This window comes from Trichosurus vulpecula, chromosome 7 (genome assembly GCF_011100635.1).
Source record: "Trichosurus vulpecula isolate mTriVul1 chromosome 7, mTriVul1.pri, whole genome shotgun sequence".
Classification (NCBI taxonomy): Eukaryota; Metazoa; Chordata; class Mammalia; order Diprotodontia; family Phalangeridae; genus Trichosurus; species Trichosurus vulpecula.
Genome location: NC_050579.1, coordinates 37,706,973 through 37,730,449, shown reverse-complemented (window position 1 = coordinate 37,730,449; position 23,477 = coordinate 37,706,973). Strand labels below are relative to the sequence as shown.

Genomic DNA, 23,477 nt, shown 5'->3' with positions numbered 1-23,477 from the left:
GATCTGAACAAATTCTAGTATCTAGGACACTGAATAGCTTCCTTCAAAAGCAGGGCAGCCCTAATAAATGGAGTATGTATCCTAGTCAACTGAAGATCACAAAACATCTCCCCCAAACCATCGTTAACTAGTGTTTACATCATATGATGCTCCGGCCATTTAACATCAGCTCAGGAACTAGGAAATGCTCTCGTGTCTGGCATGGTGGGAAGTGGGAGACTCCTTTCCTTTCCTTTTTAAAATGAATTTCTCTTGATCTCTATCATTTCTGCATGTGCTAAACTCCCCTCACGTGTGCGCCTCTCTCCACGCCAGGCCTCCCTGGCGTACTTGTCGACCGCAGATGCTGGAGGGGGCAGCACAGGGCATCCTTACCAGGACTGTGAGAAGGAGAGCCTGGGTTTTGGGATCCGTGAGCACTTCCTCGTCCAGGAGAACATTGGATTCAGACACTGACACTTTCCGCAGTGGCGGATGTGGCTGTGGCGAGATCCTCTGGGTTTCTGCAAGACAACAGAGGTCGGCAGCTGTTACAGCAGCAGCCGCAGAGATCCTGGTCATGGATCACCACCCCGCAAAGGTAATTTCAACGAGTGTACCCCGTGAAGCCTCCCTCTCAGGCCCAAGGACTTGGCTGCCCAGGTTGGCCATTTGAAGCACGGCAGAGGCTCTGCTATAGGGAGAGCTGTGAGCAAAGCCAGGTGAGGGTTGGCTGCATCTTACCCATCTCATAGTCATTCTCTGCTACTCTCCGCATCTTGGGGGGCGTGGTGACTCCAGATTCCATTTCTTGCCTTTTAGGAGCTTTGGCATCAGATATCAAATGATCGAAGCTCTTCCTCGTCCCTAGAAAGCACAACACACCATGCAAGGGTTACAGACAGAGCGGGCAAAGGCAGAGAGCTCCAAGAATCTTCTGCCAGTTCTGCTTGAGTGTAGGGTGACTGTGGCTTGCCCAGGCCCCCTGGGGAGTCTGAGCTCCTGGGGAGGTGGCTACAGTGGACCAGACTAAAATCATCAGACATCTTCCCAAGTTAGGGGCCACAGGTGTTTTTGTTCCAATGAGGGAATGCCAGGGCACTGGGAGGGAGAGGAAGGAGTGTGCCTCACTCAGCAGCCAAGCTCAGCTCAGCCAAGAAGCCTTATAATCACAAGAAAACACACCTGGAACCATGATTCTGACACCAATTAGAGATTATGAGGGAGAGCTGGGCTCTGGCAAAAGTCAAGTCTCATTCAGTCCTTCTACTAACAAGTTCTGCCATTAAGTCACTTAACCTCCCCAGGACTCAGTTTCCTGGCTGGCCTAGATCATGTCCAAGTTCCTACCAGCTCATGCATCCTATGATCCTGTGAATAAAGACCCATGCTTAGGGGCCCTAACAGTAAAACTACAGGGCCATTTGTTCTAAGGATGGACAATCTGTCTCATACTTGGTTCATGGTATAACCAATTCAAAAATCACTTAGAGCCCTGACCTCTCAGGCCCATTCTCTCACTCTTGGTTCTTTGGAGAAGACAGTGTGGGACACCGGGAAGGATATGAGCCAGGCAACAAGAACTGGGCTTGGGGCATGGGTCTGCTTATTCCTGTGTGGATGGGGATGGAGGATTTCATCGGATTCTCATTTCCCATGTGTACAATGAAGATAACAATACTACAACCATCTGCCCCACCAGGTCGTTGTGAGGACCAAAGGAAATAATGCACATAAACACTCTGTAACCACACAACACAACAGAAATGGAAGTCACTGTCACTGTGTTACTGATGGTACCTGTAACTTCTGGGTATGGCTTAATGGAAACCTAAAACCCACAGGTCTTTTATGCACAGTTCACATCAGAGGGTATTTATTTACCTACTATTTCCAGGTATTCGACAAAGCTCAAGCACCACTACTCTGTATGCAGACTGACACTAATTTTCTCCTATACTTTTATTTAACCTTCCTTGACAAGCACTCAAAAGTTATAAAACTGGAGTAACCAGAAAGCCCAAAGCTTAATCCAACAAAGAGGAGGAGATCAGGTCAAACAAACACAACCTAACAGAAACATGGAGCACGTGCTGGCCACTGTCTGGCTCATCATTGTGACCCCAGGTCTGTCTCTTTGTAAAATCAATTAAGTTGGGACTTTTTTACTGTTTTAGAATGATAAATTAATTAAGTGTCTTTGACTGAGCCTTAATAGGTACAAAACGCCAGGCCCAAACTCCTATCTACTGGGTGCTAAGCCCATGTGGGTGTAAAGCCCTCAGGGTTCTAAGAGGGGTTGCTAAGACCAGAACCAACAGCAGGAGCCTAAGTTCTGATGTCCAAAGACCGTATAAAAAGAGAGGACAGAGTTATTTGCTTGGGGCTCTGACCACAGGAGGAGTGGCCCATGACTCTGGGCCAGCCCTTGTTATGAGCTCCCCTGCTCCTGAACCCAGATGTTGGTTTCTTGGTAACTATGAACTGTATTTGGTCTGTTTATAATGTATCTTTGTAATTTGTTTGTATTTGCTCTGAAGTTCAGGGTGTTGGAATAATATTTGCATGTTGGAGTGAAGTAAGATTGTTAACCCCTTAATGTTATTTTCCTTAGTAAAGCAGATCAAAAGAACCTGTGCTGGCTGCGCTCTTGTTGTTGGCTTGTGTTGGTCTTTCACCCCTACAGCAGCTGCCAGATGAATTGTTGCAACACTCTTTCACATTTTATAAGAATGGTTCCGACCCCAAGTCAGTCTGTTTTACTTCTAGATTTCTTAGTGACCATCTATTCTATTCATATGGCATACATCGGTTTGATAATGTGTTTCTATCATTAGTGAATTACATAGACCTATTGAGCTATGAAAGGTATTGGCTAGCATCAAGATCCTTCAGTCAAAAGGCCATTATAAGGCCATCTGGACCCCTGCTTTTCCTCCTGTGGTGACCTAGGATAATGTCTGTATGGCAGGTTAGCTCTCACTGGTAGACCTCCTGTTACTGAGAAAGAAAATGATTTAATGATAGTTTCTAACCTCACTTCCTCTTTTAGCTAACATAATTAATTTAAATTTAACTTTTAAAATGCAAGCATATCCTTTGCATAGGCTGGAAAGCTTTGACTCTCAAGAGTCTGACTTTAGGAGAAGAAGGAAAAATTAGACAATGGTCAACTATTAGCTACCTGGATCAAAATGAAAGATCCTGGTCTTGGGCTGAAATTTTTGGAGACACAGGCCTAGGGCTGTAACAGACCGAAGACCTTCAGCTCATAGCTATGCCTCACTAGCAGTCCTCATAGAAAGGGCCACACTAAGCTACCAAACAACCTTAAATCACAGCAGCCAGAAACTGGTCAGTCAGTAGCTTCTGCCAACTTTCTCTAGCAAAATCTAAAAGAATCAGTCACCATTCATGGATACTTATAAAAAGACCCATACACCTGCCTGGCACTTCAGTTTACAGAGCATCACTGACCACGTGCGGTTCCTCCATGACAGCCCTGGGTGGAAGGCAAGCCAATGAGGAAACAGCCTGAGAGATCAAAGGGTTTGTTCAGGGTCATTTAAGTGGCAGGCTGTAGAGATAGAATTTGAACCCAAATGGCTAAGTCCAGGGTTTTTTCTACCATGCTGTTTTCCCAATTAAAAAAAAAAGATTGGATCCTTTACAAAAAGAAAGAAAGAAATATATTCCTACAATAAGAGTTGATAATACAGTCAAATAAACATACAAACTGACCAAGCAACTTCTTCGTGTTGGCCTGGGAAGGCTGCCCCATATCCAGGCTCATGGATTTTCTGGTTCGGGGGCTAGTCTGGCCCACAGGAGGGTAGCTGGCTGCAAGGTGTCTCTCAGAACCCTTTGGAGAGGACCAAGGTTGCGTTTCCTTTAGAGTCCTGAAAGATTTAAAAACCCCAAAACAAATAAATTTGTCTCACACACAACCATTCCCCACCCCCTCCCCCAGTAGCAGTGCAAGTTACTGGTTACAGCTGCTATCAATTAAGTATAAATTGCACCACAAAGGCAAAAACCCTCCAAATTTAACTGCAATATTTCTACCAACAGGAGTAATAATTAAAAGCCATCTTGTCATCTGGTCAGGACAATTTAGTTTAAAAAGATCAGTTCCTGCGCCTTTGCCTTGCCAATTCAATCACGATTCAGCAGTATGACGCGTATGGGCAGAACTCTTGGCATTGCTTGAAACTGAATTTAAATGAACACTCCATTAGGAAAATCCTAAATTCCAAACTGCTTCATTCAGACACAAGGAATCTGAGAGAAAGTGGACTCAACAACCACTACTTACTCAAGCTTGGAAAATTGTTTCTTAAACATTCTTAAGAAAAGGGGGGTTGAAAGAATGAAATGTTTTGCCTGAGGGTCCACCTGATATGCTCCCAGAACAAAAAAAAGCAATTATTGTGGTTCTAAGTGAAAAACAAATTAGGTCTTCACAATGTTAGTGGAAAGTTATTGAATATTTTTCATTTAAAAGGGGAAAAGTCAATCCCCTGAACTCTACAATTAATTAGGAGCGTTGTTTTTGTTTTTTGTTTTAAACATACCAGGAGAATAACCTTAACTGATAGAGAGGCATGAAAGGGTCAGGATAAACACCTACTCCATGGGGACAAACTACACTCCCTGCTAACACACAGAGAGGGCATGGTATTTGGCTCTCAAAATTTTGTGATCTGTAGTATTAGAAAACTGCCTGTTTTGTATACGGAAACAATCTCTCTCCATCTCTCTGGGCTCTCTGGGTTTCTCCATCAATTCTGGGCAGCTTCTGCATGGTACAAAGACTCCTTGCCTGCCCTGTGGGGGGTCCATGGTAATATCACAGGACAGCTCCCCATGGCACCAGCTGGACTGTCAACTGTCTGGCTTCTGTGCCCACATTAAGCCAAACAATTTTAGCTATTTAAGTGACTTTATCAGCCCAATCAAAAACAAAGCATGGTAGTAAATCTTCTGCATCACTCCTCATAACACAAAATACTCTCCAAAACCAAATGTAAATTAGATCATTCACTTTTTTCCCCTTCTGGACTGCCCATTTCATTGGCTCCCTGCGTCAGCACAGCCGGTACAACGGTGGATGTCATTGGCAAAGCTCACTCTACTTACCTAAGGCTGGGGTCACTGTGATAGATGGGGTATATATCCATAGGCACATTTTCCATTGTGATATCAGTTAGCAGCAGTGACTTCCTATGTTTTAAGCTGCAGCGACTTCGAACCTCCTCAGACACAGTAAGTAAAGCTAGAAGAAGGTCACAGGACAATCGCAAAGACTGGCAAATGGCAGGTACAAAGTAAGGCAGGGGGCAGGAAGCTAAGGAGGGGCCACAGTGCATGAGTAAAGGCCACCCGGGGTATCTAGAGGACAGACAAGATACAGGCTTGATCCTCTGCGGAATCTATGAGTCACGCCAGCTCCTAACCTCGGGCAGGGCTTTGCCATTTTTAGAGGGTTTTCTTCTTTCTGTGCATTACTTCCTTTGATCCTAACAACATCTCTGTGAGGTAAGCAGGGCTAGCACCGTCTCCATTTTAGAGATGAGAAGACTGAGGATCAAAAAAAGTTCAGCTGGGAGCCAGCAGAGCCAGGACGGGACCCCAGACAACCAGAATCCTGAGTTTAGTGCTCTCTCCTACTTCTAATGCGCACAGCATAAGAACCCCCTTGACAGTGTACAAACCCAATGCACGGGTCCTCAGGGGGTGGTGAACAGAGGATAACAGATGGGAGCAGGGCTCCGAGAGAGACTGGGGTAAAGGAGGAAGCCTACTTGCCGAGGACCTGGAACGGCCACGCTACAGCTCGAGTGGCTCTGCAGGCTGCCTCTGCTAGACATCTTCATCTGGCCTCCTGATCACCACCTCAAGCCTGACGTGTCCAAAAGGAGAGCCAGCCCACCTTCCCTGAAATGTGCCCTCCATCTGTGGAGGGCATCACCCTTCTCCCAGCTTAGAGTCAGCCTCAATTTTCTCCCTCTCTTTCAAGCTTCATGTCCAACCAGTTGCCATGGCTTGTCCATCCTAAGTCCTTAAGAACATAGCTAGAACATCCTCTTTTCTTTATCCACACAGCCAGTAGTCTGGCCCAGGTCTTTATCACTTATTTATGTTCAGTGCTTTGCATATGGTGGCCATTAAATAGCTTTTTGTTGAATTGGATTAACCTAGCTAGTGGAGGATGGCAAGAATATTATTTACTAATGAGAAGCCCCCCTAGAAAGAACAAGGAGTGCTCCAGAGACAGCACAAGGGATTGAGACGGTGCCTACAACAGCTTTGGATCTGGCGTGCTGGCAACGAGGGACAGCTCTCAGGCCTGTGCTGGGGAAGCAGCCCTAATGTTCACAGCTGTTTGGAAGGGGGCATTGCTAGCCCTTTGGGAACCAGCATTTATGTAAATGAGAACTTTCCAGTCAAGTCAATATCCAAACCAATATACCTGGTCTGGTCTCATTCATTTAAGCCTGAGGACTTAGAGATCTTTACTACAGACTTACTTACCTGCTAAGTAAGCCACACTCTGGGTGTTCACCTCAAACTTGTCACAATTCCTATGTTTATTAACCAGTGCTAGCAGTGTGTGTAAAATCCTCACAGTTCTTGCAACAGTGACAGGTGAAGGGTGCCGAAATCCTAAACAAACAAAGATGTAAAGAATTATAAACAGATTCATTCAGCAGTATAGATGGAGCCACTGAACTGACCTTGGTGCTGAGGGGGACACAAAAGAAACACAACACAATCTCTAGAATTTTAAAATGCCCCCCCACACACACGCACGCATACACACTGCACAAGAATGTTCAGTGACATACAACTAAGAGTGGTGGACATACAATGAGTGGTGGACACTCCAAGCAATGTATTTCCCCTTCAGAGCAGGGGAAAAGAGGAGAGGGTAAGTTAACTTTCTGTAAGCTCTTAAATTATTAATGCTAATCAGTCTCTTAGACATGTTTAAGGCAATGAATAGAAAAGACATCCAGAAATTTTTTAGAACTTTGGAAGAAGCAAACACTTCATTATGTAAATATCCCAATACATTTTATTTAAATCTCTGTGTGTGTGCGTGTGCGCGCGCGCGCGCGTGTGTGTTTCATCTTACGGGGAAAACTTCTATATTATTTTTAGAAAGAAACCCAAATTTTTATTTATAAATGAGGCAAGAAAACATGCACACTGGAGCAAACCAAGCTCTGAGGAGTGGAATCTCCTCTTCTGACCGGCCGGGACTCAAGAGTCACACTGAAAGCTAACAATGTAGGCAGCCTGGCCCTCCCAGGCAGCAGGTGGACCAGCCCTGGTACACTTAAGGCTGCTGGTCCCTGCACACGCCCTCCTGCCTTTGTCTTCCTCCAAGACCTTGTTCAAAGCCATCCCCACTATATGGCCCAACACTCTGCACGATGTTGACCAACACGGTTTGTAGCTATTGCTAGGAAGGGGGGGCCGCATCGCTCGCTGGAAGGCCAGCATGCAGGAGAGCTGGGGGGCAGGCGGCAGAGCCCCCACACAACTTGATGCAATGCTACCTCAATACCATGTCTGGGGCAGCGTACGTAAATATGACACACATCAAGGTTCCCACCCAAGGTTCTCCCAAGCCCACGCCCAGGCAACGGGCCTACCTTTCAGGAGGTGCCCGACAAGGGCAAAGTTAAAGCTGGAGTTAAAGTTGAGTCCCACAAAATGGTCCATCTGCTTGCAGTGCCACTCCAGAGGCTGCCGGATCTCCATGAACACTTCTTCTGGGCTCTGGGAACGAAAAGAGGAGATGGCGGATGGGCAGAAAGCAGCTTCTCTCTCATTGACAGGAGCCGTGTTAGCCCCCTGTTATGGCTCTATACCCTTTCCACCACAGCCCACTTATTCCAGGAAATGTTTTCCCCATCACTCTTAAGAATAACACTACTGAGACACCTGTATCAAAGCAAAAGGAAGCCCTAAAGACTTGGGCCCCGTGCGGTCCTCTAGGTCCTCGGTGCAGCCTTTTGACAGAGACCAATTTTGACAGAACAAATCCTCCTATCATGGGGATTTGTTCTATGAAGTCCAGCTTCAAAGGGCCACACTTGAGGACCCGGAGGGCTGCACTTGAGGACCCAGAGGGCTGCAGGCTCCATGCCTCTGCCCAAAGTCTTAATGCTAGCTCATCTAGCGTTTTAAGGACGGCAAAGCAACCCTGGGAGGTAGATGCTATTATTTTCTCCATATTATAGCTGAGGAAACTGAGTCAGGCAGAGGTGAGACAGCTCGGCCAGGATCACAGAGCCAGGGAGTGTCTGAGGTTGGACTTGAACTCAGGGCTTGCTGACTCCAGGCCCATTGTCCTGCCCACTGAACCACCAGTCAGTTTCCTTCATCTCCAAAGACACTGAAAATACCCCAAAGGCTCTTACAGAATCTCTACCAGCTCCCGCCCACCCTCCCTCACTCACCCAAGACAATGAAGCAGCTCTTACTGGTCATGCTTCTGTCTTCACTATTAGCACTGCTACAGTCTTTCAGGCTTTTAAAGGCTAGCGCTGATCCCAGCACAAAGCAGTGCTGCCCAAAGGAAGGCTGGAGCCTGGCCCCTGAGGTCTATCCCACATGAGCTGAGAAAGCCAGAGGTGTCCCTGGGACAGTTACCTGGTCGTTGAAGATGTGCAGTAGACTGTCTAAGGTGTGCAGGTTCTGCTCCAGCAGGGCGGTGCCTGCCGAGTACAGGTCCACTTCATCCAGCTGTAGCACAGCGACAGCGACCCAGAAGAGGGCTCGGTGCAGAGGGGACTCCTGCTGGGGTGTGCCATCACACACAAGGGACACTCAGTTTAACGGAGCCCCCTGCCGTACACGGGGAGCCTGCCCTGGCCACCCCTCAGCTTCTCTCCTCCTCCCTTCCAGCTCTTGATCAGAGAGGCCTCTTTCACCTGGCTGTCCTCCACAGCCGAGTCGGCACCAACACTCTCCTGCCCCCCAAACCGACCACAAAACCCAACCACATCTTCCTTTGTCATGGTTTGCATTTCAACCTCTTCCTCTCCATTTCTGCTCCCCACATCTAGACACTCCTAACTTCATGCCTGCATCACTGTATAAGCCCCCCAGCTCAGGCTCCCCCCAACTCTGGACTCATCTAAAGAGGGGCTTAAGAAAGCTTTGGCACAGCTGGGGGATAATGGCCAGCATGATAACACACTGAGTCAGGGCTCGAGAGTTACCAAATGCTTCCGTGCATGATCTTAGGTTGATGCTTCTAACACGGCAAGGTTACGGAAGCATCACCTTCTACCTCAAGGCAGCCCCTTCCCTCCCAACTGCTTGGCCTTCCTTCCTCTAAGCACTTTACATTTAATTTGAATTTATTCTGTACAGACTTGGGTAGACGCAGTCTCCCCCAGTGGAATGTAAACGTGAGCAGGGATTATTTCATTTTCTGAACTCATATTCTCAGAGCCTATGGCTGATGGTATAAATAGTGTTAGCACCACTTTGTAGATGAGGGAACATTTACATGAAATGTAGCCCCAGAAATTGGTGATTCACCTACAATCAGCCAGCTATTGGCAAAGTGGTAGTGCCAGGACTGAATCTGGACTTGGTAGAGTAGACAGGGAATTCTGAGGCCTGGGACTGAGGCCTATCTCTTCTTTTCAAGGTCCCTTACAGTTTCCTGGTCTACAAGATGAGGGAACCTAGATAATCACTAGGGATCTTTCTAGCTCTAAATCCTAGGATCCCTAATCTTAGCCGTATTGTTTTCAGAGACACCACGCAGATGCTCCCAAGGCCCTGCCCAAGTCCCCCTCTCTGACTAGCTCTTCCTCCCCAACTCTTTACACTTCACACTAGTAACATAAGGATGCATCAAAGCTCATCTACATTAATGATACAGGGCGTCTTGTTTCTCCAACAAGACGTGACTCTATCCATCAGAGCCAGCACCACTGCCCTGCACAGCAGCTGCTCATTTTCACCACTGGCCCTCCAAGCACTCAAGCCCAACCACAGGGGATAGCTAGGTTAGCCTGCCCCCTGCACTGTTCAGCTGTATGCCCCCACCTATTCTGTGACTGGGCACCAAAACTTTCCTAATGCTCGGGGGCAGGGGGGAAGAATGAACTGAATGGCACTCATAAGTTGAGCTTCCCTATTGGTCTTAGCTACCCCATGGACAGAGCTGTGGTGAGAAAGGCAGTCAGGAAAATATGGGGTAAAGAACTGTGAGAGGAAGCAGACAGAAAGCTAGAAATGAGAGTCAGGAAACCAGCCAGCTGTCTGACTCCAGGGAAGTCTGCCTCCCCGGGCCTGGATGCCTTCATCTGTAAAATGGGTTATACTACCTCTTTCGTAGGCTTGTTATATAAGAAAAGCATAATACTGAGCCAAGTTATTATTTAATAAAATTGAATTAATTGTGATACCAAAGGTATCACAATTGAAAGGTAGATATTTTGCTTCTGTCAAGTAGCTGGATTCTCTAAAGCCAGAAATGTGATTGAGATAATTTGCTTTCTTAAGGGCAAGGTCAATCTCATTTTCTGAATTATTCAAAAGAAAACATATCTATGATCCCGAGCCTAATATCCAGAATGAGGAAGTGGAAAAGGGAAATAGAAGCAGTTGCAACGGTTAGGCTGATGGGCTTGAAAGTCTCTTGAACATGGTGTTCTGCTGATTTTCATTAAAAACGTATTTATTTTTCCTTGCATGTAGGGAATCATTACCTTATTAAGAAGTGGTTGTAATTTGGTTAGTGCTATTACGGTTGCTTCAATCAGAACTTGACTGTTATAATTATCAGGTCCTTTTAGGCAGCTCTCAAGGCCCTGTTTTGGGAAAACAAGAGTTCTGTGTTTTATTTTCATTAAAGTCAAATACTAATTTCGAAACTGCATTTAACCATAGCTCAGAATCAATTCAAAGAGGAGAAAATAATTTATTAAGAATGAGGGCTAAAAAAAAAAAAGAATGAAGGCTGTTTCCAGCAGACCACTGGAACAACAGGGCAATAAGCAAACGCTGTCCTGGTTATCTGAGGACCTTTGGTACAATGTCATTTTAGGCTGCTGCATTTCCTGGTGCTGGGCAGCACTCACATATTTCAGGACAGCCACAATCTCCATAGTCACGGAGGTGAAGCTCATCACATGCTGGCAGCTCAAAGCTGAGGAGCTTTGGAGAGCTTTATTTTGGCCAACTTCTCAGTTCCAGTTTAGCAAAAACAACACCCCCACCCCCACTCTGCTTCTGTATTTTAGGGACACTGTCCTCTTTTTAAAAAATATCGTGTACATCATCTTGTCTTCTTTCCATGAATTAAAATGAAGAAAACAATCAAAACACCTTTCAAAAGAACAAATGGGACAGAACTATAGTAAGTGTCCTCTAGAAAAAAGGGAGGGCCCTGTTAAGAATCTCTGACCCACAAGCATCAGGAACGAAAGAAAAAATACCTTGCTAAGAATGCGGATAATCTGTTTGATCTGCCCATGGGACACTCTTTTGCTGATACAGCCAAACACAACCAAGGCTCTTGGCTGCAGGGATGGATTATACTGGAATGCGAACCTGCAACAAACCAAAAGAAGCCATCGCACAGACCTTCTCCCCACAGGCAGCTACAGAAGAAAAAGTGCCACAGAGAATCGGGGACCCATCCATACCTCTGGGCTAGCTCTGTCCACTGATCCAGCCACTTGCATGCGGGAATATCTCTCATACAAGCCTAAAAGAAAATACTCTTGAAATATATCCAAGTACGTGATGAGGCAGATACAACTATTTAGAAAATCTGCTATCAAGTCACACATTTCACCAAGAGGTTTAAAAACATAAACACCTCAGGGAGATTTTATTGGCTGACAAAACAACCAACCGCAGCAGTGACTTGTCCTGTGTAGGACAGGATGTGCAAATCTCTTACTGAATTGATCATACCTCCATGATCTCCAAGAGAGCTTCTGTGACTGTCTCCAGGGATGCCAGGGCAAAGGTCTCCCTCTCATAGGAGCCAGGGGAGAAAGACCTGTCCCGGTAACTGGACCGGAAGGCTATCACAGCAGCCGATTTGACTTTGCTGATGCCAAACAGCAAATAAAACTTAGGTAGTGAGAACTCAGTCAGACTCAGGCGTAAAACTTGCTTGGTCTCTTCTGTGAAATTAAAAAAGAATACAGACACTGCACTCGGGAGTTAATGAAGCCTACAAGACCCTCTTTGAGTCCCTCCATCAACTGATTCCCTCCGTGCTCAGAACGAGGCCAGACGTCAAAGGTACAGACCCACCCGCCTTAAGCAGCACTGCCCTTTGCTCCAGTGACATCTGGATTCACACGGCTCTGGATTTAGTGGCTATCTACAAAGCTCCCAGCTGCCCACTTATGTCCGAGCTACAGATCTGACCCATGAGCTCCGCCTCCAGGGTGTACGTGGCCGCACTGGGACGTGTTCTTTCTTTCTCCTTTGACAGTTACTCTGGCCTTGTCTAAGCCCCATGCCAAAGCAGTAAGGTGGCAGGTGCAGGCACCGAGCGCAGGGCCAGTGAAACGTCACTCACTCACCACTAAAATGAAGTTGTGAACAAGTGCACAGAGAATGGATGATATTGATGACCAGTCCGTGTGTGGAAGCACGAAGGGACAAGGGACCTGTGGCCACCAACAAAGTCACCACATGGAAGAGGTAGGGAAGATGAGCCGCCACATCCAAAGAATTATTGAAGGACAGCATCAGCATGTAGCGCGCTAAAATGGCGATGTCATCCCACATGAGGTGCTGCTCTAAGGTAGGAGTTGGAGAGAGGCAGGTCTTGTCAATTATTTTGCACATTCTTCCAATCACCTGGAAAGAAGCAAGGCTTTGTGGGGTTTTTGTCGTCGTTGTTGTTAGAGTGACACGAGAGGTACAAATATTAGCACAAAATAACTCAATTGAACTGTGAAATGACTAGCTCGCCGTTGTAGATTTTTTAGAACGCAAGGCCTAGAGATGAAGAGCCCACCTTGCTCGATACCAGCTTCACATTCCCAGAAGCCAGCGCCACGGCTGTGTCGGCCATCACTTCTGCCTTGATGGATCCCAAACCCCCTGTGGCACTGGTTTTGATGAAGCTGTCCAGCACCACATCAAGTAGGTCTGTAATCTATAGGAGAAGACAGTGAAACAACAGTGAAACAAAGACAAAACAGAACAAATACTCTCTGGCTAACCAGAGCTCTACACGCAGCACCTGAATTTTTCCTTTGAAGTTTAGAAATTAGCCAGATGAACAAGGTTGCCTTCCTCGGTCTCATATAAAATAATGCTCTCGAATAAAAAATGCTCAGCAAAAATGGCTGGCCATGAATTGCTCTGTAACGAATGGCAAATTTGCTCATCTGATTCATTTGTGGATCATGAGTCAGGGATCTTACTTAATATTCCCTGAATCCTAGATTCTTTTCCCTAGATAATTTTTTTTATTCTGGTGGACCTGACCTACTCTAGAAAAGTTAAGTAGGTTTGCTATAAAGAACTGACCCCGTAACAGATCCAGATCTTAGGCAGGGAGGGCTATAAAGCAAGGAGGCTGGGCAAAGGAATGTCTACTGACTGGTTCTCTCAAAAGCATTTTGACTAGCATCATCGAAATAAAGGAAGAGCCTCCTATGGTGACTGTTCTGCAAGAGAAAACATTATGTAGATTTTCATATTGCTGTTCTGGTTCTGCCAGGACAGCCTTTGGGAGCCATCCCAAATGGGAGCACCGTCATCCAGAGTAACTCAAATTTATGTACTAACCTAGAGTTTACAAAGCACTTTTCCAATTAACACTTAGTGATTCCCTTTGGGTAAGGGCCTTGGCATTTAACTTGCTTTAAACAACTGAATATTGTATGATGCTAGAAACCAGCTTAAAAATTTTTAGTCACCTTCTATTAGACCAGGTTGCACAAATGATAATGCTAAAGTAACTTATCATTCCTTCTTGAATACTATTAAAAATTAACCCCATCTAGATGTGGGAAAAATGAGACTTTAATGCACAGTTGGTGGAGATGTGAACTGACTGTAGAGTAATTTGGAACTATGACCACTGGGCTATAGAAACCATGTGTACTCTTTGACCAAGCAATACCACTACTAGGTCTGTATCCCAAAAGAGATTTTTAAAAAACGAAAAGGCAAAGGATTAGAAGTTGAGAGGATGCCCATCAACTGGGGAATGGCTGAACAAGTTGTGGTGAGTGATTGTGATGGAATACGACTGTGCTATAAGAAATGATGAGCAGGATGCTCTCAGGAAAACCTGGGAAGACTTGCATGGGCTGATACGAAGTGAAATGTACTGCATACAAAGTAAGAGCAAGATTGTACGATGATCAGCTGTGAATGACAGCTATTCTCAGCAATACGATAATACAAGACATCTCTGAAGGATGTATGATGAAAAATGCTATCCGTCCCCAGAGAAAGAACCGATGGTGTCTGAATACAGATTGAAGCAGACTTTTTTTAACTTTCTTTTTTCTTGAGTTTTTTTTTTTGTTTATGTCTTCTATTTTACATGTTGTGCATGACTACACATGTATAATGTACATCAAGGCAACTGCCTGCCTTCTCAATGGTGGCGGGGGTAGAGGAAGGGAGAGAATTTGGGACTCAAAAGTTTTAAAAATGAAAGTTAAACATTGTTTTCACATGTAACTTGGAAAAATAAAATACTAAATAAACCTTAAATTAAAAAACATTTAACCCCATCTAAATGTGATGATGCGCCCCAAAAGCTGAATTTCTGCAACACGAACACCTACCTGCCCAAGGCTTCCCCATATCTTGGCTTGGATAGACGGGTACATTTGTTTTTCATTTATGGTCATTGTTATAAGTTTATCAAGAATAGCAGTGACTCTCTGTCGCTTGGCATCGTCATTATGTTTACAAAATCGGACTAGATTTGATAGCCAGGGAGTCATGTATTCTAGACACAAATGCTTCAATTCAATACCTGAAAAAGAAATTCACTCAATCAGTACACCAACTTTATCATTACTGTACTGTGGAGTGGTTATTTTTTTTGGTTTTGTTTTGCTCGAGCAAAATTACTGGCAGAAGATTCGTATAAACCTAAGTAACCCCAAATTAGGAAACCTGAAAAAGGGTGGGGAGGGACCCTCCAAGAGCCATATGATCTTCAATTATGTTTGGGAAGCGATACAGTGCATGCTATTATGAAGATAACGGTGAATTGTGACATGGTTTGACAGTTGCTGAAAAGTACTTAGAGATTAGAAGGCATTAAACCTTTTTTTAAAGGCTCTCAACTGCTTTACTGACTGATCAAAGCTTTTATCAATCATTACAGAAAAATCCCAAAAGTCAAGACAAATTAAATTTCTCCTGAAATGTTTTACTGTAGGAGAAGTAGAGAAAACTTGTAAAGAACTTTTGTTTTGTGGGGAAGGGGGTAGGGATGTACTGGTGTCTAAAACGCCCTTGGTAAAGCTTCTCTAGTGTCTCTCCCCATCCCTTAATGAAGGCCTGACTCAGGATCTTGAATTTAGAGTCACTTCATGCCACCATCAATGAAAGGACCTTCACTAGGGGGAGACAGGGTTAAAGTGACAGGAAAACACTGGGCAGAGAGAGGGAGGAGAGGACATGTGATTATTGCTTGATTGAGGGAGTGGGCATGCTATTCTCAACACCTGCTAAGGCCAAGGTCCTTCGTCAGCCTTTCATAATCAAAGCCTACCCCCTAAAGCAGACAAGGTGACAAGTAAAAGGCTTCACTCTAACATTCCCAAACGAATATATTTTCTTTGCATTTTCTCAGGTTCATTTGTAGCATGTAAGAAAATTGCCACTACTTACTGGATTTGCTAAATCCGGAAATGCACTCTTCCAAAAACTCTAAGGTGAGGTGTGGCTCATTAGCTGCCAGGGTTTTACTAATAGAGACAATAAAAAGGGTATTGTTGGCAGGTATACACAGACCTGATGTTTCTAGTAATTGGCCCTCAATTTTTAAATTAAAGGTACAGGTTAAGGCACAGAGAAGATTATAGGCGGCTGACCTGGAAGAAAACACAAATGAAGCAATTTCAACATTTTTTCTTCCAGTTTTGAAAATGTCATTTTAACATATACAACAGAAGAGATTATAATATAACCTGCTACTCTTTACACTTTGAAGGAATTATGAGGGGTAAACTATTCAGGTTCTGTGGTCAAACAAGAATCCTTCAAATCACAGGGGGCAGGGCTATCTCTGTTGTTTCTTTTAAATGAACATTTTTAACCTACCCATGAAAGCATTGTGAGGTAGGTGGCTGGAAAAGATAAATTCCCTATAGGAAAGGTTAGGTCTGAGACTATAAACTGGGAGAGGGGCAGATTCAACTGGAAGTAAACACTTCCATCTAATATAAAATCAGAGACAGGGTCGAGTTTGGAGGCAGAAAACTCAGGGCTGAACCCCAGCTTTGGGGGTAGAACTTTGGGACTTCAATCTATTGTCAAACTGATCAAATTGGAATAGTTGTTTAAGGTTTCTTCAAACTCTAAATCTTAAAATCCTTCATTTTTCTAGAAGCTGACACTGCGATGCACACTGATCTGATCAATTAGATCAAGTTAATAATGCAGAAATTATTGGTAATAGAAGTCACGCAGTGTAGATGCTACCATCACTAATCAAAGGGAAATAAATTCAAATTCCAGCATCTTCAATTCAAATGTCTCCTGGGTACAATATGCTTAGCATCCTGTAAGCATTTACTATCTGCTGAAGTTGAATATGTATTAGCCTTTTCAAAAAAAACAAAACCCCAAACCCAACTTAATTTATGCCATGAATAATACTTCATTCTTTCTTTCACACAAATGAAATTTCTAAATGGTTTGATTATTAAATATGAACCCCACTGGCTAGAAACAAAAACTGCCACCATAAAGGGAACACAAATGTGCAGTGAACAATTACTAATAAAAGCAACAGAAAAGGTATATTTTGAAAAACTGAGGTCCTCCTGCCTTCACTACTGGCTCCCAAATGTAAAGGAATCAAACGACGGCTTAACTACCTTGGGAAATTGAATTTTCTTCAATTAAGCATCTAAATGTATTATGATTACTGACAACTAGAAAGAAGATTTCTGTTAGCAAACGACCCTCCTGTAACTCGGCTGTTGCATTTTTTGGTTGGGGGTGCTGATGCGCCAAAACAGAGTTTACAATTCACATCAACTCATTAAAGAAAAACCAATATTTTAAAAGAAAACTCAAGCTCATGTTCCTCAAGCATGATGTAATCACACATCTGGTTATCCAGAAGAGCTTCCAGTCTGGAGGCTGAAGTGAAACTTAAAACTTCAATCCCACTCCAACAGAAAAGTCAAGGTCATAGTTATTACTAAGATTTCAGCATCTCCCACTTCAGACATTCCTTTGATATCTGTATGCATGTCTGCACAAACATACTTATCCGCAACCCCCCCCCCCCCCGCCCCAAACACACACATACCCACCCTCTAGACTTTGGGAAACTGAAGGGTCCAATGAAGAATTTGGGCCCCCTTGTATCTTATAGAAACCTTTTTCCAGCCCTGAGAATTCCACTTGGAAAAATTTGGGACTATGTATTACAGACAACTGGGACAAGAAGCCACCCTAACTATGGTATCTAAGGAAACACACAAATTAATAGGCTTAAGCAGAACCAAGACTACACTGCTTTTGGTACCATCTATATTCACTTTTCTCAAGAATTATTTTTCAAAAAATTCTCCATCAGTGATAGATCGTATAACCTTTAGAGTTATTCCATTTTAGGTCCTCCATTATTAAACAATGACAGTGTCATCTGATTCTTAGAAGACTAAGAGATAGACTTTCTAACATGAGAAAGCTGCCCCAAGGGACATGAGGATGGAAGAGAAGAGAGTTAACTATGGATGTGGGCTTTAAGGGGCGCTTTCCTCTAAGGAGTGGCCAGGTCAGTGTCGTGTGCATTTAGATGACATTTCTTGGATGGCCAACATGACGGTATACAGAGGTGGTTGGATTCCTCCAGTCCAGACCGACACAGCATCTGGCATCTTGACTCTCCAATTTGCAGTATTATAGTGGATCTGCTTAAAGCCTTTACAGTCACTTTGTCAGTTATTTAAGCATCTGTGAAGTCTAAACAAATGTAAGAGCAAACTACCGTAAACTAGGGTCCGAGCTACCCAAGTTAAGTAATGCAATATTCAAAAGTGTTCCGGGAACGTCCTTTGGCCGGATCTTAGTGTGCTGGGGGATGGAGTCTGGCTGTGACAGCTCCCATCTAGTTCGGATGTGAATGATGGACGCGACAATGCCTTCGCACTCTTGGTGCATGAAGGTGAGGGGAGTGCCCTGATTGGAAATGGTCAGGGTGAACTGGTTTTCATCCACCAGACAGATTTCTTCGATCTCAGAGGCATAGTAAATATCATTCAGAAAAACCGTCTGCCCCAGGACTTTAGTTCTCTCAGATGATGTCACTTGAATCGCGGTAGAGCCAACCTGCAAAGACAAACAAGAACAGGCATATTCCACTGGTTAATGTACATGCTCAGCAATCAACTGACTGCATCATTTGTCCTTTGAGGGAAAGTAAGAACTGATGGGCTGTGGGCTGGAGGCTAGGCCCACCAACAGGCTGGCCTCTCTGCCCTCATTCCCAGGCTTGAAGGTGAGGACTGAGAGAGAGGGCCCCCAAGCTTAAGCCTTAAGAGAATTTTGGTACACCCTGTACTTATACTACCTTCCTCAGAGGGTTGTTGTGAGGAGAAGAATTAGTAAATCATAACGTACCATACAGAAATGTGATTGTGGTGTTAGCCTAATTTTGATTTTAAGTCACCCCAAATCCTTCAGGATACTCAAAGGAAGTTGGAAAGTCTAGCCATTAGACCTGGGATCAGGAAGACCTGAGCTCACATCTAGCTTCAGACACTGACTAGCTATGGGACCATTAGAAAGTCGCTTAACCACCGCCTGCCTCAGTTTCCTCATCCGATAGATGGAGATAATGATAGCACCTACCTCACAAGGTCATTATGAGGATCAAATAAAATAAAATATGTAAAGGGCTTTGTAATCCTTGAAGCACTATATAAATGCATTTGTATTTTAAAAGTTAAGCTCTTCAGAGATAGGTATAAAGTTTGTGTCTCATGCTTTAAAAAAAAAACAAAACAAAACTGTAATGACCACAGGGCTATGACCAAGAATTCTTGAGCCACTGGCTGGACTGATTCCTTTGCCCTAAACTAGAGTCCTCTCTATCCTCCTGCCTTTGCCACCACTTAATGGCCCATAATAGTGCTTCTCCCCTCTGTCCCCCAGTGACCTAGCGAGTCCACATCTGCTGGATACTCCCCAAAGACTGCTCTGAGCTTCACGGGCTGCTTTTGTTCTGACTGGTACTGTGCCCCACCTGGGTCACCACGGTTCTGTGGCCGACTTAACATGGAAGGGTGATGGGCCACGCAAAGGTAAACTCACTTTGAGGGTCACCTTGGTGTCCTTGTGAGCCAGCTTCAGAGCACTGTTGTACACCTTGAGGTCCTCGTCCAGAGCCAACGTGGCGGCCGGCAGTTTTTGCTGATCATAGTCGATGTGCTCGGCCAGCTTCGCGGGAGAGTCTATGAAAAAGAGTCTTTTGCTGCCTTTGAGTCCGGTGAGCAGCCTCTCGTGGTACTTGGTGTACTCCCTGACCCAAGAATTACAGTTGTAGATATAGACCGAAGAGACGTTCTCATAGGCAAAGCCCGGGAAAACAACAAACCACTTGGAGAGGAAGTCTGTCTTAAAGCGATTGCTAGGCCCAGCGTGGGTGAGGTCCATCACAATCTCGTATGGCTTCGCATAATATGGCTTTAAAGTTAGTAAAACATGGTATATCAGCAAGTCCCCGTTGATCTGACCGGTCTTGAACCTGAGCAGGATGACAAAGAGACACTGTTAAACCAATGGCAACCAGAGTTTAAATGTACACAAGTGTTGTTAACCCTTATTCTCGTGCCCTCTTTAATGGGCGGGAAGGGAAGCAATCATCATATAAAATGACACATATTCTCAGCAACGCGAGGATCTAAGACAGCTCCAAAAGGGTCATGATGGAAAATTCTATCCACATCCAGAGAAAGAACTTAGGAGACTGAATGTAGATTGAAGCAGACTATTTGCTCTCTCTCCTTTTTGGGTTTTGTTTCAAAGTTCTCGTGGTTCATCCCAATGGTTCTAAATCTTCTTCGTAAAGGACTAATGTAAAAATGTTTAACATGAATGTATATGTGGAGCCTATATCAGACTGCACGTCATCTTGAGGAGGGGTAGAACTGAATGTTTGAAACTAAAAATTAATCAATTAATTTTTAAAAAATAAAATGACACTATAATTCAATTATGCAAACTCAGGACACAGATTGGAGGCTTTAACTGCTCCAAGGCCCTTTGATAGCATCAATATTCAGTGACAGGAGTGAGGAAAAGGGGGAGAGGCATGTACCTCACAACAGTAACAGAGGCAAAAAGTAAAGAATGGAGGTGGGACCAGGGTCATCAGAAATCTCTGCCCCAAAACAATCATTGCAGGGCACCAGATGAGAAGCACCTACGATGTGCTGCGAACTACCAGAGCTGGGAAGTTGTACCATTAGCCTCCTTCTCTTCCGGTGAGGAGCTGAGGCGGCACTATTGATCGACAGATGAGATGTGGAGATGAGAGTCTGGAGCGGGGGGAGGAAGAGCGTGCCAGGAGCATTCGAGGTAAAGCATGCTAGCAGGAAAGTGTGAGTATTTTTAGGGAACAGTAAGTGAATGATATGGTGGCAGAGTGAGCAGCCAAGCTGGAAAAGAGGGATGGGGCCAGTCTCTGGAGAGTCTTAAAAGGAGTTTATGGTACAAGGAGAAAGGGAAGGTCCTGGGCAGAGGTGGGAGGACCCAGGCGGGCCCATGAGCGGGAGACAACTTCTTCGACCTTCATAGTCCTCAAATGTGAAAGTGGCTACTGCTACGTGGGCCCCCCCCCCCCCACATAAAGGCACTACTGGGAGATTCTGAAGGAAATATCTATGTGAAATAGGGTGAAGACCTCCACTGGCAACCAGAGGGACTCAGGGCAGGGAGGCCAAGGAAGGACTGGAGACAAGGTGTTGAGGGCTAGAACTAAGGGCGGGGAAAAGGGAGAGGTGTGTGAGAGGTGCTGCAGAGGCAGAAGTGACAATGTTTAATGGCCCACAGGACACCTGGGGTGAGGGAGAAGCTACAGGTATGGGGGACAAGCTAACAAGCTCGGTTTGGTCACGCTGAGTCTGAGGTGCCCCAATGAACACTGATGACCTTGGATTAGAGCTCAGGAGAGAGGCCCAAGTGAGATATGCAGATCTGGAAGTCTCTATGATAGAGATGATCCTCAAACAAGGGATGAGAACACCAAGTGATCAGAGAAAAGAAAGAGGAACATGGGATGGATGATGGTCCAGCAAAGGAGAAGGAGAAAAATAACCAGGCAGTCAAGAGGGAAAGAAGAGAGAACATAGGCAAGAAAACCTGGGGTGGGGGGAGTATATTCAGGAAGGGCTGATCTACAGGGTCAACCTGCAGAAGGGGCGGGGCGGGGGGGGGGGGGGAAGAGAGAGAGAGAGAGAGGGAGAGAGAGAGAGAGAGAAGGAGGGAGGGGTGGTCAACCAAGGGATTAAAGTTCAGGAGGGAGAAGAATATAGCCAGAACAACAATGATGAGATAGGAAGGTTCTGAGCAGGGGAAAGGTCTAGAGGCCACAGGGTGAATGAAGGCTAGGCTTAGCAGGCCTGAATCACTGGGAGAGATGATGTGATTAAAAAAAAAAGTTCTTGAACATGGCCCTAGAATAGTTGGGGGAGGGGGCCCTGGAGGAATCAGTCACAGGAGCTGAAAAGACTAGGCAACTGGCAAGTTCCACCAGGTAAGAAGGCAGTCTGGAGTGGGGAGGAACTAGAAAGAGAACTATTTGAGGAGCTGGAACATGAAATGCTGGGGCCCGGTACTAAGACGGTAGAAGGAAGGATGACAGGGAAGGGGGAAGACAGAGACAAAGACTACCTGGGGAGGTCTGGTGAGGAACACGAGCAGGGAGGGAGAGGGAAGCATCAAGCAGGACTTCTAGGTCTGAGGTGACTTGAGTAGGAATGGCCATTAGACAGTTGGGTAAGCAGGATTCAAGCTGAGCATGAGACTCCCTTACTTAATCAGCTCCAGGAGCTCCCTATCACCTCAGGGCAAAATATGAACTCTTCTGTTTAGCCCCTCCAGCCTGTCTCCCTCCTGGCTCTCCTGCCTCCCTGTACACTACTCCACCTTCCATCCAAACTGGCCTTCACTCTGCTCCTCACATAGGCCAGTCCATGCCCATCTCACGCCTTTGCACAGATCCTCCCGCAGACATGGCACACCCTGCCTCCTTACTGCCACACGATAGGGGATGTCTCTTCCTTTTAAGATGCAGCTAAAGAACCGTCTTGTACAGGAAGCCCTCCCTTACAAACCACCGTGGATCTCACTGGTTTGTGTTTAGGTCTTATTTACCTAGTTTCTATATATACAGCACAGATGGACTTGTTGCTGCCCCTCTGAGTGAGGATCCCTAGTGCCAAGCACAGTTCCTGATGTGTGATTAATAAACACTTGTCAACTGATTGATGCTGGAGTCATCCACAAAGAGGTTTATGGTTTATAGATTTAGACTTCAGAGGTCATAGGATCAAATTACCCCATTTTGCTGGTGCAAGAACTGAGGTAAAAAGTCTATGGGCTTCTCTAAAGAAGAACACTTTGAAGCACTTTTCTGGGGATGATCTCTATTTCATGATTTCTAGTACAACAATACGGTTAGTTTTTTGGCAGGGCCTTTTCATACACTCACTTTTTTATCCACACAGGCTTTACCCATGTTTAGACTGGGAAGGTTACTGATTTTAGTCCTTCTCTTACAAATCCAGGGACTGCTGGCATCCCCTCCTGTTTCCAACAGCCTCTGGACAAGCTCAAAGCTCAGCCATTTTCTTTGTGGCAGCCCAGCAGCCTTGGGCTAAGCTGGGCTCAGCCTACTGGAGAGCATCCCATGCTGCCGGCTCACTTAAAGGAACCGTGGGCCATTTTTCTAGCTAAGGTTTCCCAACCACAGTTTGAAAGGCCTGAAAGTGACATCATCCTTTTTATGGTTCTCCTCCACTTTGTCCCAGCCTGCGTTTTCATAAGGTTCACAATGACTCCGAGGCACAGCTCAGTTTCCATCAGAGGCAGAAAGACCACCGTTGCCAGCGTCACTGGGGTCTAGGGGCTCAGTTGAGGCTGTTTAGACCCTGCAAACATACCTGTTGTTGAGGCTAGTTAGCAAAGATGTTTCTACTCTCTGGCTGAGGATGCTATTGCCTAAGTGCATGGGCTGGACTGGACACCCTGGAAGGCCCAAATCTGGACAGTTTTAGGTG

The 23,477-nt window shown here is 45.2% G+C and overlaps 1 protein-coding gene across 1 annotated transcript in view; it reads right to left on the bottom strand.

The window, feature by feature from the left end:
• The window catches only part of NF1 (neurofibromin 1), a 239,706-nt gene that overhangs the window by 26,788 nt on the left and 189,441 nt on the right, over positions 1-23,477 (bottom strand). Inside the window, exons 37-53 of the mRNA XM_036766465.1 lie at positions 19,510-19,942; positions 18,185-18,525; positions 15,850-16,052; positions 14,790-14,983; positions 12,998-13,138; positions 12,558-12,837; positions 11,935-12,149; positions 11,661-11,722; positions 11,451-11,565; positions 10,722-10,823; positions 8,644-8,790; positions 7,641-7,767; positions 6,514-6,645; positions 5,119-5,254; positions 3,721-3,878; positions 724-846; positions 376-503 (exon numbers count right to left, since the gene is read on the bottom strand). Coding sequence (XP_036622360.1) covers positions 376-503; positions 724-846; positions 3,721-3,878; positions 5,119-5,254; positions 6,514-6,645; positions 7,641-7,767; positions 8,644-8,790; positions 10,722-10,823; positions 11,451-11,565; positions 11,661-11,722; positions 11,935-12,149; positions 12,558-12,837; positions 12,998-13,138; positions 14,790-14,983; positions 15,850-16,052; positions 18,185-18,525; positions 19,510-19,942 — 3,037 coding nt within the window. The remainder of the gene's footprint in view (positions 1-375; positions 504-723; positions 847-3,720; positions 3,879-5,118; positions 5,255-6,513; positions 6,646-7,640; positions 7,768-8,643; positions 8,791-10,721; positions 10,824-11,450; positions 11,566-11,660; positions 11,723-11,934; positions 12,150-12,557; positions 12,838-12,997; positions 13,139-14,789; positions 14,984-15,849; positions 16,053-18,184; positions 18,526-19,509; positions 19,943-23,477) is intronic.